At 35.4% G+C, this 16,930-nt stretch overlaps 1 protein-coding gene across 6 annotated transcripts in view; it reads right to left on the minus strand.

Moving 5' to 3' along the window:
• Strbp (spermatid perinuclear RNA binding protein) overlaps nt 1-16,930 on the minus strand; it is a 131,456-nt gene that overhangs the window by 20,296 nt on the left and 94,230 nt on the right. For all 6 annotated transcript variants that reach the window (XM_029536950.1, XM_029536948.1, XM_029536952.1 and 3 more), the window contains exons 11-15: nt 8,739-8,831; nt 7,729-7,928; nt 5,747-5,905; nt 4,053-4,187; nt 1,550-1,690 (exon numbers count right to left, since the gene is read on the minus strand). In XM_029536950.1, the coding sequence (XP_029392810.1) occupies nt 1,550-1,690; nt 4,053-4,187; nt 5,747-5,905; nt 7,729-7,928; nt 8,739-8,831 (728 nt within the window). The remainder of the gene's footprint in view (nt 1-1,549; nt 1,691-4,052; nt 4,188-5,746; nt 5,906-7,728; nt 7,929-8,738; nt 8,832-16,930) is intronic.

Raw genomic sequence — 16,930 nt, forward strand, 5'->3', positions numbered from 1 at the left:
AAAGGGAAATTATGAATGGTCATAAGTGTTTTAAATAAATATTCAACACATTCTTTTTCCTTTTTCTTTTCTTTTCTTTTTTTTTTTTTTTTTTTGGTTTTTCGAGACAGGGTTTCTCTGTGTAGCCCTGCTGTCCTAGAATGCACTCTGTAGACCAGGCTGGCCTTAAACTCAGAAATCCACTTGCCTCTGCCTCCCAAGTGCTGGGTGTTCAACACATTCTTAACCATCAAAAAATAACAATAACTACACTGAGGTTTCATCTCACCAAAATCAAAAGAACTACTGTCAAGAAAACAGGGCTAGAAATGTGGGTAAGTACTAGAGCATTTGCCTAGCATGCCCAACATCCTTAGATTTATCCCATCAGTACTACTCTACTACCCTAAAAACATACACAGAAATTCTAGCAAAGATATAGATTAAGGATCTTTATTCATAGGGCCTGAAGAAACAGTTCAGCAGTTGGGAGCACTGACTAGTCCCCTAGAGGATCCAGAGTCATTTCCAGGATCTTCATGGCGATTCACAATTGCCTATAACTAAATTCCAGGGGATCCACAGTACCAGGTATATACACTGTGCACATATATACACATGTAGGTAAAATACCCATACACATAAAATAAATATTTTTAAAAGAGTATTTTTTCACTGCTAGTAGTAACATAAATTTGGTAGCTACTATGGAAATCATAGAGAGGTTCTGCAAGAAACTAAAAATAAAACTACAATATGTAGCACAGCTATACCATATATATGTGTATATAAGCATACACCCAAAGGATTCTAAATTCTAAGTATGGATACTAAAATGATACTTGTACATCTGTATCTATTGCTGTAGTATCTACAATAGTCAGGATACAGAATCATCAGCATAGAAGTCCATCAATAGACTAATGGAAAAAGAAAATACAATGGATTATGGGTATGTGTATATACATACACACATTCACAGGGGTATTATATTTAGCTATAAAGAAAACGAAATTATGTTATTTCCAGAAAAATGGAGAGAACTAGAGATCATTATGTTACACAAAATAGGACGATTTGGAAGGAAAGTTACCAGCAGTGGAGAAGAGGATTGGAACAGAGGAGATGGCAATGGGTTGGGAAAAAACAAATTACAATGACAAATATGTATAGAAATGTCATAATGAAACCCATTACCATATATAGCAACTAAAAACATGATGGGGTCATGGAAATGGCTCAGCTTACTGCTGACTTTTGTTCTCACTATCTACTTCCGGTAGCTTACAGTTGCCTCTAACATATGCAACTCCAGCTTCAGGAGATCCCACACTGAATTCTGGGATCTGTAGGCACCCACACAATATGACATAACATTCAGAAAGACAAAAATAAATATTGGTTGGTTAGTACTTGATAAGTAGGCTAGGCTAGCCTAGAACTCACAGGAATCTATCTACCTACCTAACATCCCAAGTGGTGAGTTTAAAAAAAATAAACTTTAAGAAGACAGTAAAAGAGGAAATAAATGGGGAATTTGAGATTATTACAAAGGTTGCTTAATTCAAACCTGAGGAATGATCTTCTTTTTCTTATTATTTGCCGCATTGGGTCCAGAAAACAGCTTCTCCAGGGCAGCTAGTGCTGCACTTGCCTTGGCCACTTTCTTGTTTGGACCTGCACCTCTGAATTTCTGTCCATCTACTTCTACCTGAAATTAAAAATAGCACTTTAGAGTTATATCTAACAATGCCCTCTGTGTAGTTTTAATTAAAACCATCCTAGGGCTAGAGAGATAGTTCAGCCATTAAGAGCACTTGATGCTCTTGCAGAGGACCCAGGCTCAATTCTCAGCACTCACGTTGGGGTTTACAACCATCTGTAACTCCACTGTCAGGGGATCCAAAAGACAGACCAATGACACACATATATACAAGCAGGCAAAACATAAAGTAAAATAAACAAATCTGAACAATGAAAAGCTTTAAAAAAATCATAAGGAAGAAAATATTTTAAGAAAAATAGTGTTCTTAAAATAATGAAAGCTAACGGAAGTCTAAAATGCTTTTTTTCTAAACCCTAGAAAAAGCAAAAAAGAAACCTTTCAACAGAGATAGACACACAGACAAAAATAACATCAAAAATAACAGAAAGAAATAATCTATTCCTTAATATCTCTTCATATCCATGGAACTTAATTCCCCAATAAAAAGACATAGACTAACAGACTGAATTTGTAAATAGGACCCAACATTTTTCTGCATACAGGAAATGCACCTCAGTGACAAAGACAGACACTACCTCAGAATAAAGGGTTGGAAAACAATTTTTCAAGCAAATGGTCTCAAGAAACAAGCTGGAGTAGCCATTCTAATATCGAATAAAAGCAACTTCCAACCAAAAGATATCAAAAAGGAAAGGAAAGAAACTTCATACTCATCAAAGGAAAAAAAATCTATCAAGAAGACCTCTCAATTCTGAACATCTATGTTCCAAAGGCAAAGGCACCCACATCCATAAAGGAAACTTTACTAAAGCTCACAGTACATATTGCACCTCACACTAACAGTGGGAGACTTCAACACGACATTCTCATCAATGGGCAGGTCATGGAAACAAAAACTAAACAGAGACACAGTGAAACTAACAAAAGCTATGGGCCAAACAGATTTAACAGATATCTGTAGAACATTTCATCCTAAATAAAAAGAATATACCTTCTTCTCAGCACCTCATGGTGCCTTCTCCAACACTGACCATATAATCAGTCATAAATCAGACCTCAACAGATATAAGAAGATTGAAATTATCCCATGCTTCCCATCAGATCACTAGAGATTAAGGGTGGTCTTCAATAGCAACAAAAACAACAGAAATCCCACATACACATGGAAGCTGAACAACGCTCTACTCAGTGATAACTTGGTAAAGGAAGAAATAAAGAAAGAAATTAAAGACTTTCTAGAATTTAATGAAAATTAAGGTACAACATACCCAAACTTATAGGACACAATGAAAGTAGTGCTAAAAGGAAAACTCAGCTCTGAGTGCCTCCAAAAAGAAACTGGAGAGAACATACACTAGCAACTTAACAGCACACCTGAAAGCTTTAGAACAAAAAGAGGCAAATACACATCTAGAGGAGTAGAAAGCAGGAAATAATCAAACTCAGGGCTGAAACCAAGCAAATAGAAACAAAAAGAATTATACAAAGAATCTAAACCAGGAGCTGGTTTTTTGAGAAATTCAACAACACAGATGAACCCTTAGCCAGACTAACCAGAGGGCACAGAGACAATATCCAAATTAACAAAATCAGAAATTAAAAGGGAGATATAACAANAAAAACTGAGGAAATTAAAAAAAAAAAAAAAAAACACATCAGATCGTACCACAAAAGCCTATACACAACAAAACTGGAAATTCTGGATGAAATGGACAATTTTCTAGATAGATAGATACCAGGTCCCAAAGTTTAATCAGGATCAAATAAACCACCTAAACAGTCCCATAACTGCTAAAGAAATAGAAGCAGTCATTACAAGTCTCCCAACCAAAAAAAGCCCAGGACCAGATGGGTTTAGTGCAGAATTCTCTTAGACCTTCAAAAAAAAAAAAAAAAAAAAGACCTAATACCAATACTCTTCAAACTATTTCACAAAATAGAAACAGAAGGAACACTACCCAATTCATTCTATGAAGCCATAGTCAGGCTGAGTATTCTCCCTTGAAGATAGAACAGTTTATGCCTAATCAGGAACTTGTCACAATTTCCTGTCATAGAGGACTTCATAAGAGATCTTTTTCTACTTCTATCATGTTTTATGTTCCAAATAGATTTTTAAAACTGGTTGAGTCCATATTACTTTTAGTTTCAGAATATATCATGTATATTTAAGAGGCATTTAACTATTATAAACTATTTTGATGACTTAAAAAATGTCAATACTAAAAAAAAGTCAATACTGAGTTGTATATGTTAAAATAAATTTTATTAGTTTAATAAAAAAATAAAATAAAATAAAATAAAATAAATAATTAAAAGTAAAGTGGATATATATCTAGGTACACACCTCCATTACAAAGCGCTTGTCATGGCTTCCACCGGTTTCTGAGATGAGTTCATACTTGAGACCTCTTCTTTTTTCATTGAGCTCCATCACAGGATTTTTGCCACTTGCTGTGAGGATAGGACCCTGAGTTCTTACCTAAAAGGGACAGGGAAGAGAGATTGAACACTGAATTTCTTTTTAACATAATTATGTTAAAAAGTAAACTCATTAATTCTACTTTAAAACATTTAAGAACTAAAATGAATCACCTGATAGCAAGACATTAATCATAGATGAGGAAAACTCTGCAAGGGGTAAATATTGTAGTCACCTGAACAGTATGCCTTTGAAGGAGAACTGTCCCATTCAACCTCTAAGGTTTTATAATTGTTTATGTCCTGACAATGCAGGGAACTAATAAAGCAGAGAGACAATAACAGCAATTTGCTTGATGCCTTGAAGGCTTATTATTGTTTATTTTTAGGTATGCAAGAAATAACTCTCCATTTTGCATGTGGGAGGCAATGTCTCTATAAGCCTTTTGGTCCCTCTAAATAATCTGAAGACACCTAATGTAAAAACAACAGGATATAAACTACAGATTCTGAAGAAATAACAATAAAGGCATCAATTCCCTGGACTATGTGTTAACAGAAGAGGTAGGTGCCTGCTGTAGAAACGCAAGAGATAGATTTCTGTTTTAGACTGCTGAGGTGAAACCTTTGTATGTCTGCTATGTGTATGTTTCCTTACCCCACAAAAGAACATTTCTTCAAAAATATGTTAGTTATTGCTATTATTCCAAAGCCAATTCTTTGAGAGAATGTAGTCAACGGAGGCTCCTCCCAATGTATTGTACATATTCAAAACTTAGGTTTATCCCATTCTATTATCTGGAATCACTAGTCCACAATCCAGAACTAACTCTTATTCTGAAATACACAGTGGGCAGTCTATTCACACATTAAATGGTGAACTTGTATAACTTATGTACCACAGCTTGACAGACTCCACAAAAAAATCTGTTTCCTCTACTAGATTTTTTTTAGATTTTTTATCCTAAAGTTAATAGTGTTAGTCTTGATACATATCATTATGATATTCTAGAAGTATGTCCATGGCCAGTATGTGTTCTAAATTAAAGTGTATGTATTTTTGCATAGGTATGTTGACAGATTCTTTTTAGGAATTCAGTAAAAAAAGACCAAGATGTAAAGCTACATGAAAATGATTGCCTTCATAAATATATTCAGGAATAAATCTGGTACAATTAAGGTCAAACATCCAAATGTGCAATGCTCCTATAATCCCAGCATTTGGATTATAGGATTAAGGTGGAAGAAGGGGGGTTACTAGCTCAATGTGAACCTCCGCCACACAGGGAATTGGAGGACGCCAGCCTGGAATACTAGAAGCCCAATCTCAAAAAAAAAAAAAAAAAAAAAAAAAAAAAAAATAACAAAGTAAAAAAAAAAAAAAAAAAAAAAAAAAAACACAAAACAGTAATCAGAGAGTTTCAACTGTGACACAGTGGTGGAGTGTTTGCATAATGTGCACAAGATCTAGGGTCTGATACCAAGCACCATCCAAAGAAATAAACCAGAAAATTAGTAATATATACCTCTATGTGAAAGAGCTTATTTTTTCTACATCTCTAAGGTTTTCCATAGCACTCACACTACTTTATTCTAAAGAAGAAAAGGATACAAGTATACCTCTAAGGTACTGGAGGTCTCAGTTGTAGAATTTCCAGTATTATTGNTTGAGTTTGAAGATACTGTATCATTTTTGCTTTCATTATCTGATTTTTCATCGGAACTCATACATTCAATATCTGCATCAAAACCTGTTGGGTATCCCATTGCCTGTAAAACCTGTACAAATTCCATTAAAATATTTTTATTGAGTTACCAAATATGAACAAGGATAGCTGAAATTCTGAGATAAATAGTTTCAGAATCTGTAACAGTTTACTAAAACCCCTGTGAAGAACAAGAATGGTGCTACAACTGTAAAAGCTTGGTTTAGTCCAGACCACACTCCAAGGTAGCACTACATGAAAATGGGAACACATACTCAGAGTACCTAGCCTAAAGACTTAAGAAATACAAGCCTTAAGTTGCTGCTACTTCATTTAATCTGGAGGTAAATGAACAAGAATGTACAGCACAGTTAAGCTCATCCAATGAAAAATTGCACCTGAAAAAAAAAATTAACCTAGGTCTTCAATTTCTCCAAATAGAAAAAATGAAGATTAGATCAGCTCATCTCTAAAATCAATGACACGACCCTGAAGGAAAATTAGCCAAAGAATAACTGAGAGGTTTTTTTTGTTACTGTTTTTTTTTTGTTTTTTTGTTTTTTTTGTATTTGGCTGATTTTGTTTTGTGTTTTACCTTCAAATCAGTTTACAGCTGTGTTTTTAATCCATCTCTGAAGACTTCATAGCTCTTTGGTTCTGGGGTTTCTCAGTTTTCTGAAACAAAGCTTTCTCATATTGCCTATTTGTGCTTGTATGCAAGCATGGATGTGCAAGGCACCACCATCTTTGAGCTCTCTTTCCAGATTACACTGCTTTTATAATAAAAAAGACCAGTCTAGTCCATAGAGCTAGTTTCAAAGCTACAGAGAAACCTTGTCTCCAAAATCCAAAAACAAACAAAAAGGGAAAGTGGATACTGTATTCATCAAGAAATAATTACATTCACTAGTATGTTTTTAAATCTCTTTCAAAGTAGGTTAATAATACTTTGTGAGTTATTAAAGCCTTTCTACTTTATTTCAGGGCCTTGCTATGCTCACAACTGAGTTATTCTCTCAGGCTTTAAATAAAGGAGTATATCCACAGATAGAGGGTTAGGGTCTAAAAGATCAGCTTTTAGTTGCTGAGTATATAAGCAATGTCATATTTCTCCATTATACCAATTATACTTAACAGGTGACTCAAAAAGCTGTTACAGTGGCCAAATTAAAAAAAAAAAAAAAAAAAAAACCTTTGTAGAAAATGGCATCTGTGTATATTTTATCTGTATAGATAAAACAGTAATACTCCAAACTAAAAAAGGTGCTTAAATTGAACTCTGTACAAAACAAACTTGAAATTAACTCATCTGGTTCATATATGGAGAACCTAGTATTCTCATCATACATAAATTCCTTGTCTTTATTTGGCATTAAGGCCAAGAATTCCTTTTAGCATCTTAAGTTATAAAAGTACCCAGACAAAAATCTAAAAAATCATTCCCTATAAAAAATATTCTCAAGAACAGAGCATGGCTGGAGAGCTGGCTCAGCAGTTAAGAGCACTGACTGCTCTTCCAAAGGTCCTGAGTTCAAATCCCAGCAACCACATGGTGGGTCACAACCATCCATAATGGGATCTGATGCCCTCTTCTGGTGCATCTGAAGACAGCTACAGTGTACTTAGACATAATAATAAATAAATCTTTATTTAAAAAAAAAAAAAGAACAGAGCATCACCACGAACAATCATGTATAAACATCTTTGCCTTGGAAATATGATACTGACATATTTGTTTTTTTCTATTTTCTAAACTGCATATTATGTTACAACAACAAATATGATCCATAGGTAAAAAAGGTTTCTATGTTACTGTCCTTAAAGTTTTAAAGACACAGGTAAGCATTTTATGAGAACAAAACAAAGGAAGTAGTAGCCAGTAAAAGAATACTGTACCTTCACTGCCACATGAAGCTTTGCTGTTTTCTTGGATGGTCCTGAGGCTTCATATGTTGTGNCATCCACATCTACAGACATTGTGAACACTGGGGCATGGACCGGGCCAGATTGTGACAAAAGCTTATACTGAAGCCCGGGCCTGATCTGATTTAATCTCATTAGGGCATTCATAAGGTCTATTGCTTTACTATCCAGAACTATGAAAGAAAGAAAAATTAAGATTAAAAATTAAACTAGAAAGCCATTTTGCTTCAAACTAAACATTTGTAGATCCTATAAACCACTAGAAATTACCCATGTGATCCATCTAGGAAGATGGATCTGCAATTAAGAACACTTACTGTTCTTGCTGAAGATCCGAGATCAGTCCCCAGCATCTACATGGAGACTTATCACATCTGTAACTCCATTGCTAGAGTACCTGATGCCTTCTTCTGATCTCTGCATGTACCAGGCATGAACATGGTACAAATACATACACACAGGAAAAATATTCAGACATAAAATAAACAAATCTAAAGAATGTTTTTACATTTCTCATGTGTAAATGAGAAAACAATTACAAATTCAATCCAAAAGTCATCTTTAAATTTCTTATACATTATAATAGGTTGGTTAAAAAAAAAAAATGTCACATTGATTTCTTATTTTTTTCTTTCAAAGATTTATTACATATAAGTACACTGTAGCTGTCCTTAGACACACCAGAAGAAAGCATCAGATCTCATTACGAGTGGTTGTGAGCCACCATGTGGTTACTGGGATTTGAATTCATGAACCCCAGAAGAGCAGTCAGTGCTCTTAACCACTGAGCCATCTATTAATTTCTATTTGTCAGCATTGATGTCTTAAGCAATGAAATTTAGAAGCTCAAAGTTCTTCAATTACCAATTTTGTCGACTAAGGTCTATTCTTAAAATTCAAAGGCAATGCAATTCTTCCTTTCTTATTTTTCTGAAGCTATAAACCTTCTCCACTTCCCACCATAATAATAAAGATTTACAAACTTTTCCTTAAGTTTCGTTTCATCTTCTTGTTGGGATCTTTATCATCCCCTAATCCATCTTCAAATGGCCTCTTTAGAGCTGAAGACCCAGCACCTACAAACAGTTATAAGAGCTTCAGTTATAACCATGATCCTTATTTAATGTTTGAGTAGAAAAAAAAAAAATCACAAAAAGATCACACAAGTTTTCTGAGTGTTCAATTAAAGCCATATTTATAATCTAGAGTGTGCAATGTTCTTTTGAAATGATTTATTAACATTTTTGTAAATACCTACTCAATATTTATTCAAGTATGCCCACATTTATGACTATGCTATAATCTGAATATGCTATACTAAAACTTATATGCAAAATCTTAATTCCCTATGCAATGATGGTTGAGAGGGAGTTTATGCGAGAGGCAAAACCATAATAAACATTAGTGAGCTTGTAAAAGATGCCTGATAGAGACTGCTTAACGTGAAGATATGCAATAGGTACCATTTGTAAAAAATAAACCAGTACTAAGATTGGGCAGGGGCTGGTGAGATGGCTCAGCGGTTAAGAGCACTGATGGGTCTTCCAGAGGCCATGAATTCAAATCCCAGCAACCACATGGTGGCTCACAACCACTCATAATGAGAAACAAACAACAAAAAAAAGAACCTATGGGTCTCAGTGAACAGGGCCAAAGAAAGAAGGGGAAAAAGAAGTGGGGGAGGTTGGGGGAGGAAGACTGGGCAGTGATGATGCAAACCTTTAATCTTGACACTCAAGAGGCAAAGACAAGCAGATCTCTTGTATGTTTGTATGTAGGCCAGCCTGGACTACATAGTGAAACCTTGTGTGAAAAAAAAAAACACATAACCAGGTAGCCAGACATCAACCCTGCTGGGTTCAGTCTTAAGCTTAGACTTCCTGCTTGCTAACTGTTGAGTAATAACCCTTTATCATTTATAAGTTACCCAGTCTTAGGTCCTTTAGCACTGAGAGCAAGCAGACTAGAATGGCATATATTCACATCTGTTAAAAACATGAACAAAAGTCTGTCATTTATGTATCAGATGATTAAAAGTAGTTACTGTTAAAAGAATTAATCTATCCTTTTAATTATTTCTAAATTGCTTATAGCAACAGTAAACATATTAAAACCTTGTGCTTTTATATGTCTGATCATCAATTTATAAGTTCTTTTGCAACTATAAGTCTTCTGCAAGATTTTATGCAGTTTTCTATGAGGCTTTTCTCCCATTATCAACTTCTTACTTTACCAGAAGAAAATTGTGCATAAACATCTTATGTGTCATTAACTGCATTTTGCAGTTCAAAGGTATTTCTTATTTATCTTCTATTTTATAAATAACCTTCTATTTTCACTTAGGAACAACATAAGAAGAAGAAACTGACTGATACTAGTTGGGTGAAGCAACCACTTAACAATGCTCCCAGGTGAAAATAAGAGCTTTGTTGCCCAGAGACTGCCCCACCCGGGGATCCATCCCATAATCAGCCACCAAACACAGACACTATTGCATATGCCAGCAAGATTTTGCTAAAAGGANCCTGATATAGCTGTCTCTGGTGAGGCTATGCCAGTGCCTGGCAAATACAGAAGTGGATGCTCACAGTCATCTATTGGATGGAATACAGGGCACCCAATGAAGGAGCTATAGAAAGTACCCAAGGAGCTGAAGGGGTCTGCAACCCTATAGGAGGAACAACAATATGAACTAACCAGTATCCCCAGAGCTCGTGTCTCTAGCTGCATATGTAGCAGAAGATGGCCTAGTCGGCAATCAATGGGAGGACAGGCCCTTGGTCTTGTGAAGATCATATGCCACAGTACAGGGGAATGCCAGGGCCAGAAAGCGGGAGTAGGTGGGTTGGGGAACAGGGCAGGGGGAGGGGTATAGGGGACTTTCGGGATAGCATTTGAAATGTAAAAGAAAAAAAGAGCTTTGTTGCCCAAGTTTCAAAGAGAGAGAGAGGAAAAGTGATCAGCCTGCCTAAGAACATTAATGAATTCTGTCTTCAATTTAAAAATAAGTTATTTCATGAAAAAATATGTAACAGTGAAATTCTCTATTTTTTCATTATCAAGATTTATTGTCCCTTGGCATAATCACTGAGTTTAGCAGTTGTTTGAGTCAATATTTTATAATCAACTCAATCTTGATGTTCACCAAAAAAAAAAAACAAAAAACAATGTCTGCTTAGCATTACTGTCTTGTCTGCATACAACTGTATGTCAGTCTTCTAGAACTTTAAAAAGGAACTACATTTATTCAATCTTTCCCCCACTCATTACCTATATAAAAAGCAGTTCTTTAACTGACTAGAAATTCTAACATGGTTGAATACACGGATTTAAGTATTCCAGCTACATGGAAAGAGCACTTCATGTATCAACCTGCCACTGGAAAAGAGCTCATGATCACAGTAATCAGGAAAAACACAGGGTTACATTTAGCAAGAAATTTTAACCTTCATCATCTAGTAATGAAATCACTTCTAAGGCAAAATATTTTTCATAAAATATAAGTGCTCACCAACATAGGTCTGATGACATCCCCTTAAATCATTTACATGCAATAACTTAATCCTCACAAGGACTCAAAAGCCAATACCTCTTATCATTCCCATTATAAACTCATGAATGCATTTATTCAGTAAGAAGCATTTTCAGCATTTACTGCGTGCAGGCAATTTCAAGTATTTAACATGTAACAGAGACAAACATACCCCTTTGTCCTCAAAGAGCTTAAGCACAGTGATGAAGATTAATTACAACATGCCATATAACAGTGATGCAGGCACAAACAGGTGACAGTTTCAGTACCTAGGGCCCCATTTGGCTTTGTTTATGCATACACACCTTTTAATGATATACTTGGAAGCCTAGTTTCTTTACTTGCACATACTGCACATACTATGTATACAAATCCATCTTGAAACAATAAACTTAGAAATCTCAGAATGCCTTCAATTCCCAAACTACACTGGTCAACCTGTACTCCCATCTCTGAACGATAGTTTAAATTTCACCCCCAGTAGCAATCAAAGACATTTCTCCTCAAGTGTATTCCCAATGAGTGTAATTGACTATGTAAATATGAAGAAAAGAAAAGCAGAATCAGCCTGACCTGGTTTGGGTGCAAAGTAAGGTAAAACTGTGTCTTCTAGTAAACTTTTGGGGAAAATCACTGCATTACCATTTATGTAATGCATAATTGGATATATATACATTATATATATATATGATTAAAATCAGTAACTGGGGTCCTTAAATGCGCTCACTCATATGTCAAGTCTGATCTGCACCACCGCTTTGCTCCAAATTAAGTTATCTTGCTTCTTTTGCTAGTCTGTATGAACCCTTACCTTCAATGAATAAGAGATCGAGAACCTCTTAAACATTTGGCCCAGACCCTAACCACCTATAAAAGTAGTGGGTATAATAAAAACCTGTAAGAAGTGTTCTCAGTAATCAATAAGAGAACTCAAGACTGACTAAAGGAATTTTGGCCAAATACAGAAGATGGGAAATGTCCTGTGCCTGGGGGGGAAAAAAAGAACAGTCACCAATAAGAGTGTAGATTTTAGGGTCTGAAGTGATGGCTTAGCAATTAAGAATACACAGGCTGCACTTCCAGAGGACCTAGGTTCTATTCCCAGCACCTATATGGGTGGCTCAGAACCCTCTGTGACTCCAGTTCCAAGGGATCTCATGCCCCTTTAAACCTCCTGCAGGTATCAAGAACATACATGGTACACAGACATACATGCAGCAAAACACTCACTCATGCTCATAAAATAAAAATTAAGATTTTTTTAAATGTAGATTTTAAATATGTTACGTGTGAGCTTTTATTAAGCTAGGAATAATTTATGTGATGGGATGAAAAGGCACTGTGGATTGGACAGCTAGTAATCAGATGGAAGTACAAATTTAGGGCCATTTTTGGTAAAAAAGGAATTCAGAAGACTAAATGAATCGTTGTAAATAAAGACAAAAGGCTGAAGATTGACTGCTGAGACATTTTTATTATTTAGAATTCAGAAAGTCAAAGAAGAACAGATAATGAGAAACTGGCACTGGGGTCAGAAGAATCAAGAGAAAATGATAGTGTGAAACTCAAATGAAAAGTAGCATTTCATGTCACAAAAGCTGGGTCCAGTAATTACCAAATAATGTGAATGAAGGGCAACATAAATATCATAATCTGTTGGAGGAAGGGTAAACTGGTATATAGGACAAATTTCTAGGCCATTTGATACACCTATAACATTTTGAAGACATCTCAGAAACCATGCATGAAAGTAGTCATAGCAATTCTATGGGTGGCTGAAAATTACTAAATAACCTAAATATTCTTCAAAACTCAGACAAATAAATCATGACATACTCATAAAAGATACTACAGAGCTATTAAGATAAAAAAGTAATGCAACACTGAGAATAATTTCAAACAGTAGTAGACAAAAAGATTAAGTCAAAAAAAGATTAAGCTGGTACAACTCAATTTCTAGAAAGTTTAAGACAAATTAAATTACTGAAGAAAGCACATTTAGGTGGTACAGTTTGAGAATCTAAGAAAATACTGTCCAAAAATCAGAACTGATAATTCACATGGCAAGCACATAATAGGATGGTATGTGAGGAACAGACAACATTGTATTTCTTAACTATGGCAGTGATTATATAAATAACTTTTTAAAATAATTCTTTGGAGGGCTAGAGAGATGACTCTATGGTTAAGAGCATCAGGTGCTCTTCCTAAAGACCTAAAGTTCAATTCTCAGCACCCACATAACAGCAAACTATTAACTCCTGATAAAGGGGATGTGATGCCTGCCTTCTGGTCTCAGCAGGCACCTGGAATTCATGTGCTACACAGACATATATGCAGGCAAAACAGCCATATACATACTATTTTCTAAAGTACTCACTGTGTCTAAGTTGCAGCAGGATAGGGTTCAAAACAAATCACTGAATGTGATAAGGGAAAGGTTACAGGCAATACTTGAGTAGTGATAAGGAAGAAAGCTTAATAGAACAAGCTCAAATCACAAGAAAAAGTTCAAAAAAGAAGAGCTAAAAAAAGAGGCTGTTGTTTGCCAAAAGTGGTGTTTTTTTTTTTAAGATCTGAGAAATGGGACTTTGTGAGGGGTAGAAATTAAGAGGGAATTTACTTTGGTTTATGAAAATAAAAGAATGAATAAAACTCATGTTGTAAGAGAAGCGATAACTTCTAAAATATCTATTTATAGAGAAAGAAGATACAACATATTATATAAGCCAAAAGTCTTATCATCAAATAAGATGCTACACAGATAAGATAGTAGACAGAATGGTGAGAATAGGTACAAGTTACTGTACACACTATTGCTCGATAAAGAGAGAAGCAAGAAAGGTCAACCAATGAGAGGAGGAGGTAACTAAGGAGCTATGAAATGAGAGGTATTTAAAGAGTTTTTGAGGAATGAGACAACTCTCACAAATAGTCACCATGTGTTTTTTTCTGCAATCATGTTTAGCAATATGTTATGGATAGAGAATAGATTTCAACTACAGATCCAGTAAGAAGGATCAAGAAATAGAAGCTGTATTGCAGGGAGGGATAATAATGATAAGCCAGAGAACACAGAGTAAAGACGTAAGTAAGACCATGAAGAGAATTGTGGGACTATCACTGCTGAAAATGAGCCCACACAGTCTCTACAGAGAGGGGATAAGGTGCAAGAAAGATAAAGTCTAAGAAAGGGAACTGGAATGTGAAAGAAAAACACTGTATGAGTGAACACAGAAATTAAAAATTATATAAATAGAATCCTCTCCCTGAAACCACCCACCCCAGCCACTGAGCGAGCCTGGAACCACATGATGTCCAAACCCAGAATCTAAACCATAACTCTAGATAGGAACTCCCAGAGCTAATCTATTGACCTCCCTAACTGACAACTACCCACCTGCTGCTGGGCCTCAGGACAGTGTGACACTAAACCTACAACCCCATCTAAGTACACAGGGCCAGTTCCTGCCTACCTATCCACTACCCAACACAGAATGAGTGGCCCCAATTCTGAAATCCAAGTATCACTCAATGGATCCACAACCTGAAAAGTTAAACAGCAAAGATCTAAACACCTATTCAACAAAGACAAGACCAGGTATCCTACACACCTCAAACAGCCTAAGTCAAGCTGCCTAGATATCATCACAAAACCACAAACAGGAACAACTAAGAGAGTATGCCCTGTCTAGAAATAACACCCCATCGTAATATTCCCTGTGAAAAGCAATTCTGCTGATGCACAAAACAGGGACTTTAAAATGGCATCATAATTATATTCAAGGAGCTCAAAGATGATATGAATAAATATATTTCTAAATAAAATCTAAAAATAAAAAATAAAAAAAATAAGAAACAAAGAGTTGAATGAAAACAAATATGAAAATAAAATTTGATGTATACTCTCTGAAGAAAAGCCAAACAAATAAAATTGAATATGAAAAACTCAGCGAGAAACTTTAGGGTAAAAGCTCACCAACGTACTGAATCATATGGAAGGAAAAAATAACATGTCTCAAGGATGAGGTAGAATGAATGTCTCAGCTGGAAAAAAAAAAAAAAAAAAACTTAAGTCTTAAAAAAACCAAAGAACAAATTATCCAAGAAATGTGGGATACTATGAAAAGACCAAACCTATGAATCCAAAGTATAAAATAAAATAAAAAAGATATCCAGGTCAAAGGCATAAAAATATATTTTCCAAACATAGTAAAAGAACATTTCTGAAACCTAAGGAAAGAGGTGGTATAAAGGTACAAGAAGCATACAGAAAACCAAATAGGCATGAGGGAGTCAAGGGCATGGATGGCAAGCACACAGATCGCCCCATATGAAACACACAATGATAAAAACACTAAATATGCAGAACAAAGGAAAGATATTGAGACCAGGTCACATAGAAAGGCAGGCCTATCAGAGTAACAACGGGTTTTCCCTAAGACAATTTATTTGACTTGATTTTATGTGAATTGGTGTAAGGGTGTCTGATTCCTTGAAACTGGAGCCAAAAACATTTGTGACCTGCCATGTGGGTACTGGGAATTGAACCCAAGCTCTCTGGAAGAGTAGCCAGAGCTCTTAATTTTACAACAGAGAATTTGACAGCAAGAAAGACCTGGTGTGATTTTCTACCCATTCTGAATGACCACAGATGTCAGCCCAGAAAAATGATCAGTCTTAACTGAAAGAGAAAGAAAAATGTTTCACAGTTAAAGTAAATTTGATGTCCACTAAGTCAGTTCAACAGAGGGTCCTAGAAGAAATAGTCTGATCTTAAGAGAAGATTAAACACACCCAAGAGAGAGGAAGAACAAATAATCCCAGAACAGTTAGCCATAAGAGGTCTAAAAAAAAAAATCAAGACCACCACAACAAAAATAAACACTACAAAATAGTAACTCTAATAGCAGCAGTCTCAGTTTCCCAAGAAAAACAGACTAACAGACAGATTAGAAAACAGGACGACGAGCCGGGCAGTGGTGGCGCACGCCTTTAATCCCAGCACTCAGGAGGCAGAGGCAGGCNGATTTCTGAGTTCTAGGCCAGCCTGGTCTACAAAGTGAGTTCCAGGACAGCCAGAGCTATACAGAGAAACCCTGTCTCGAAAAACAAAAAAACAAAAAAACAAAAAAAAAGGGAAAACAGGATGACGCTTTGTTACTTAAAAAAAAACACACTTCTCCATATTAAAGGCAGATATTTTTGGGTAAAAAGATAGAAAAAGATATTCAAAGCAAATAAAACTAAGGAAAAAAAAAAGGCTTTTCTAATATCTAACAATGTAAATCTCAAACCAAAATAGACAGAACAAATGGGAATGGTAATTTATGCTCATTAAAGGAAAAATATACCAAGAATATATTATGATACAAAGCATTTACACAACAAACAAGGGGCACCAAATTTCATAAAGAAACTAAATCGTAAAACTCACAGGTTGACCCGAACAATGAAAGTGTACGATTTCAATACCCCACTTTCACCAACAGGTTATCCAGACACAAACTTAATAAACTCTGGAGTTAAATGACATCATAAATAATATGGAACTAATACTAAAGAATTCACTTTCTTCTCAGCAGTCCATGAAATTTTTCCAAAAATTGACCATATATTAGGATACAATATAGGTCTCAACAA

This window comes from Mus pahari, chromosome 3 (genome assembly GCF_900095145.1).
Source record: "Mus pahari chromosome 3, PAHARI_EIJ_v1.1, whole genome shotgun sequence".
NCBI classification, from domain to species: domain Eukaryota; kingdom Metazoa; phylum Chordata; class Mammalia; order Rodentia; family Muridae; genus Mus; species Mus pahari.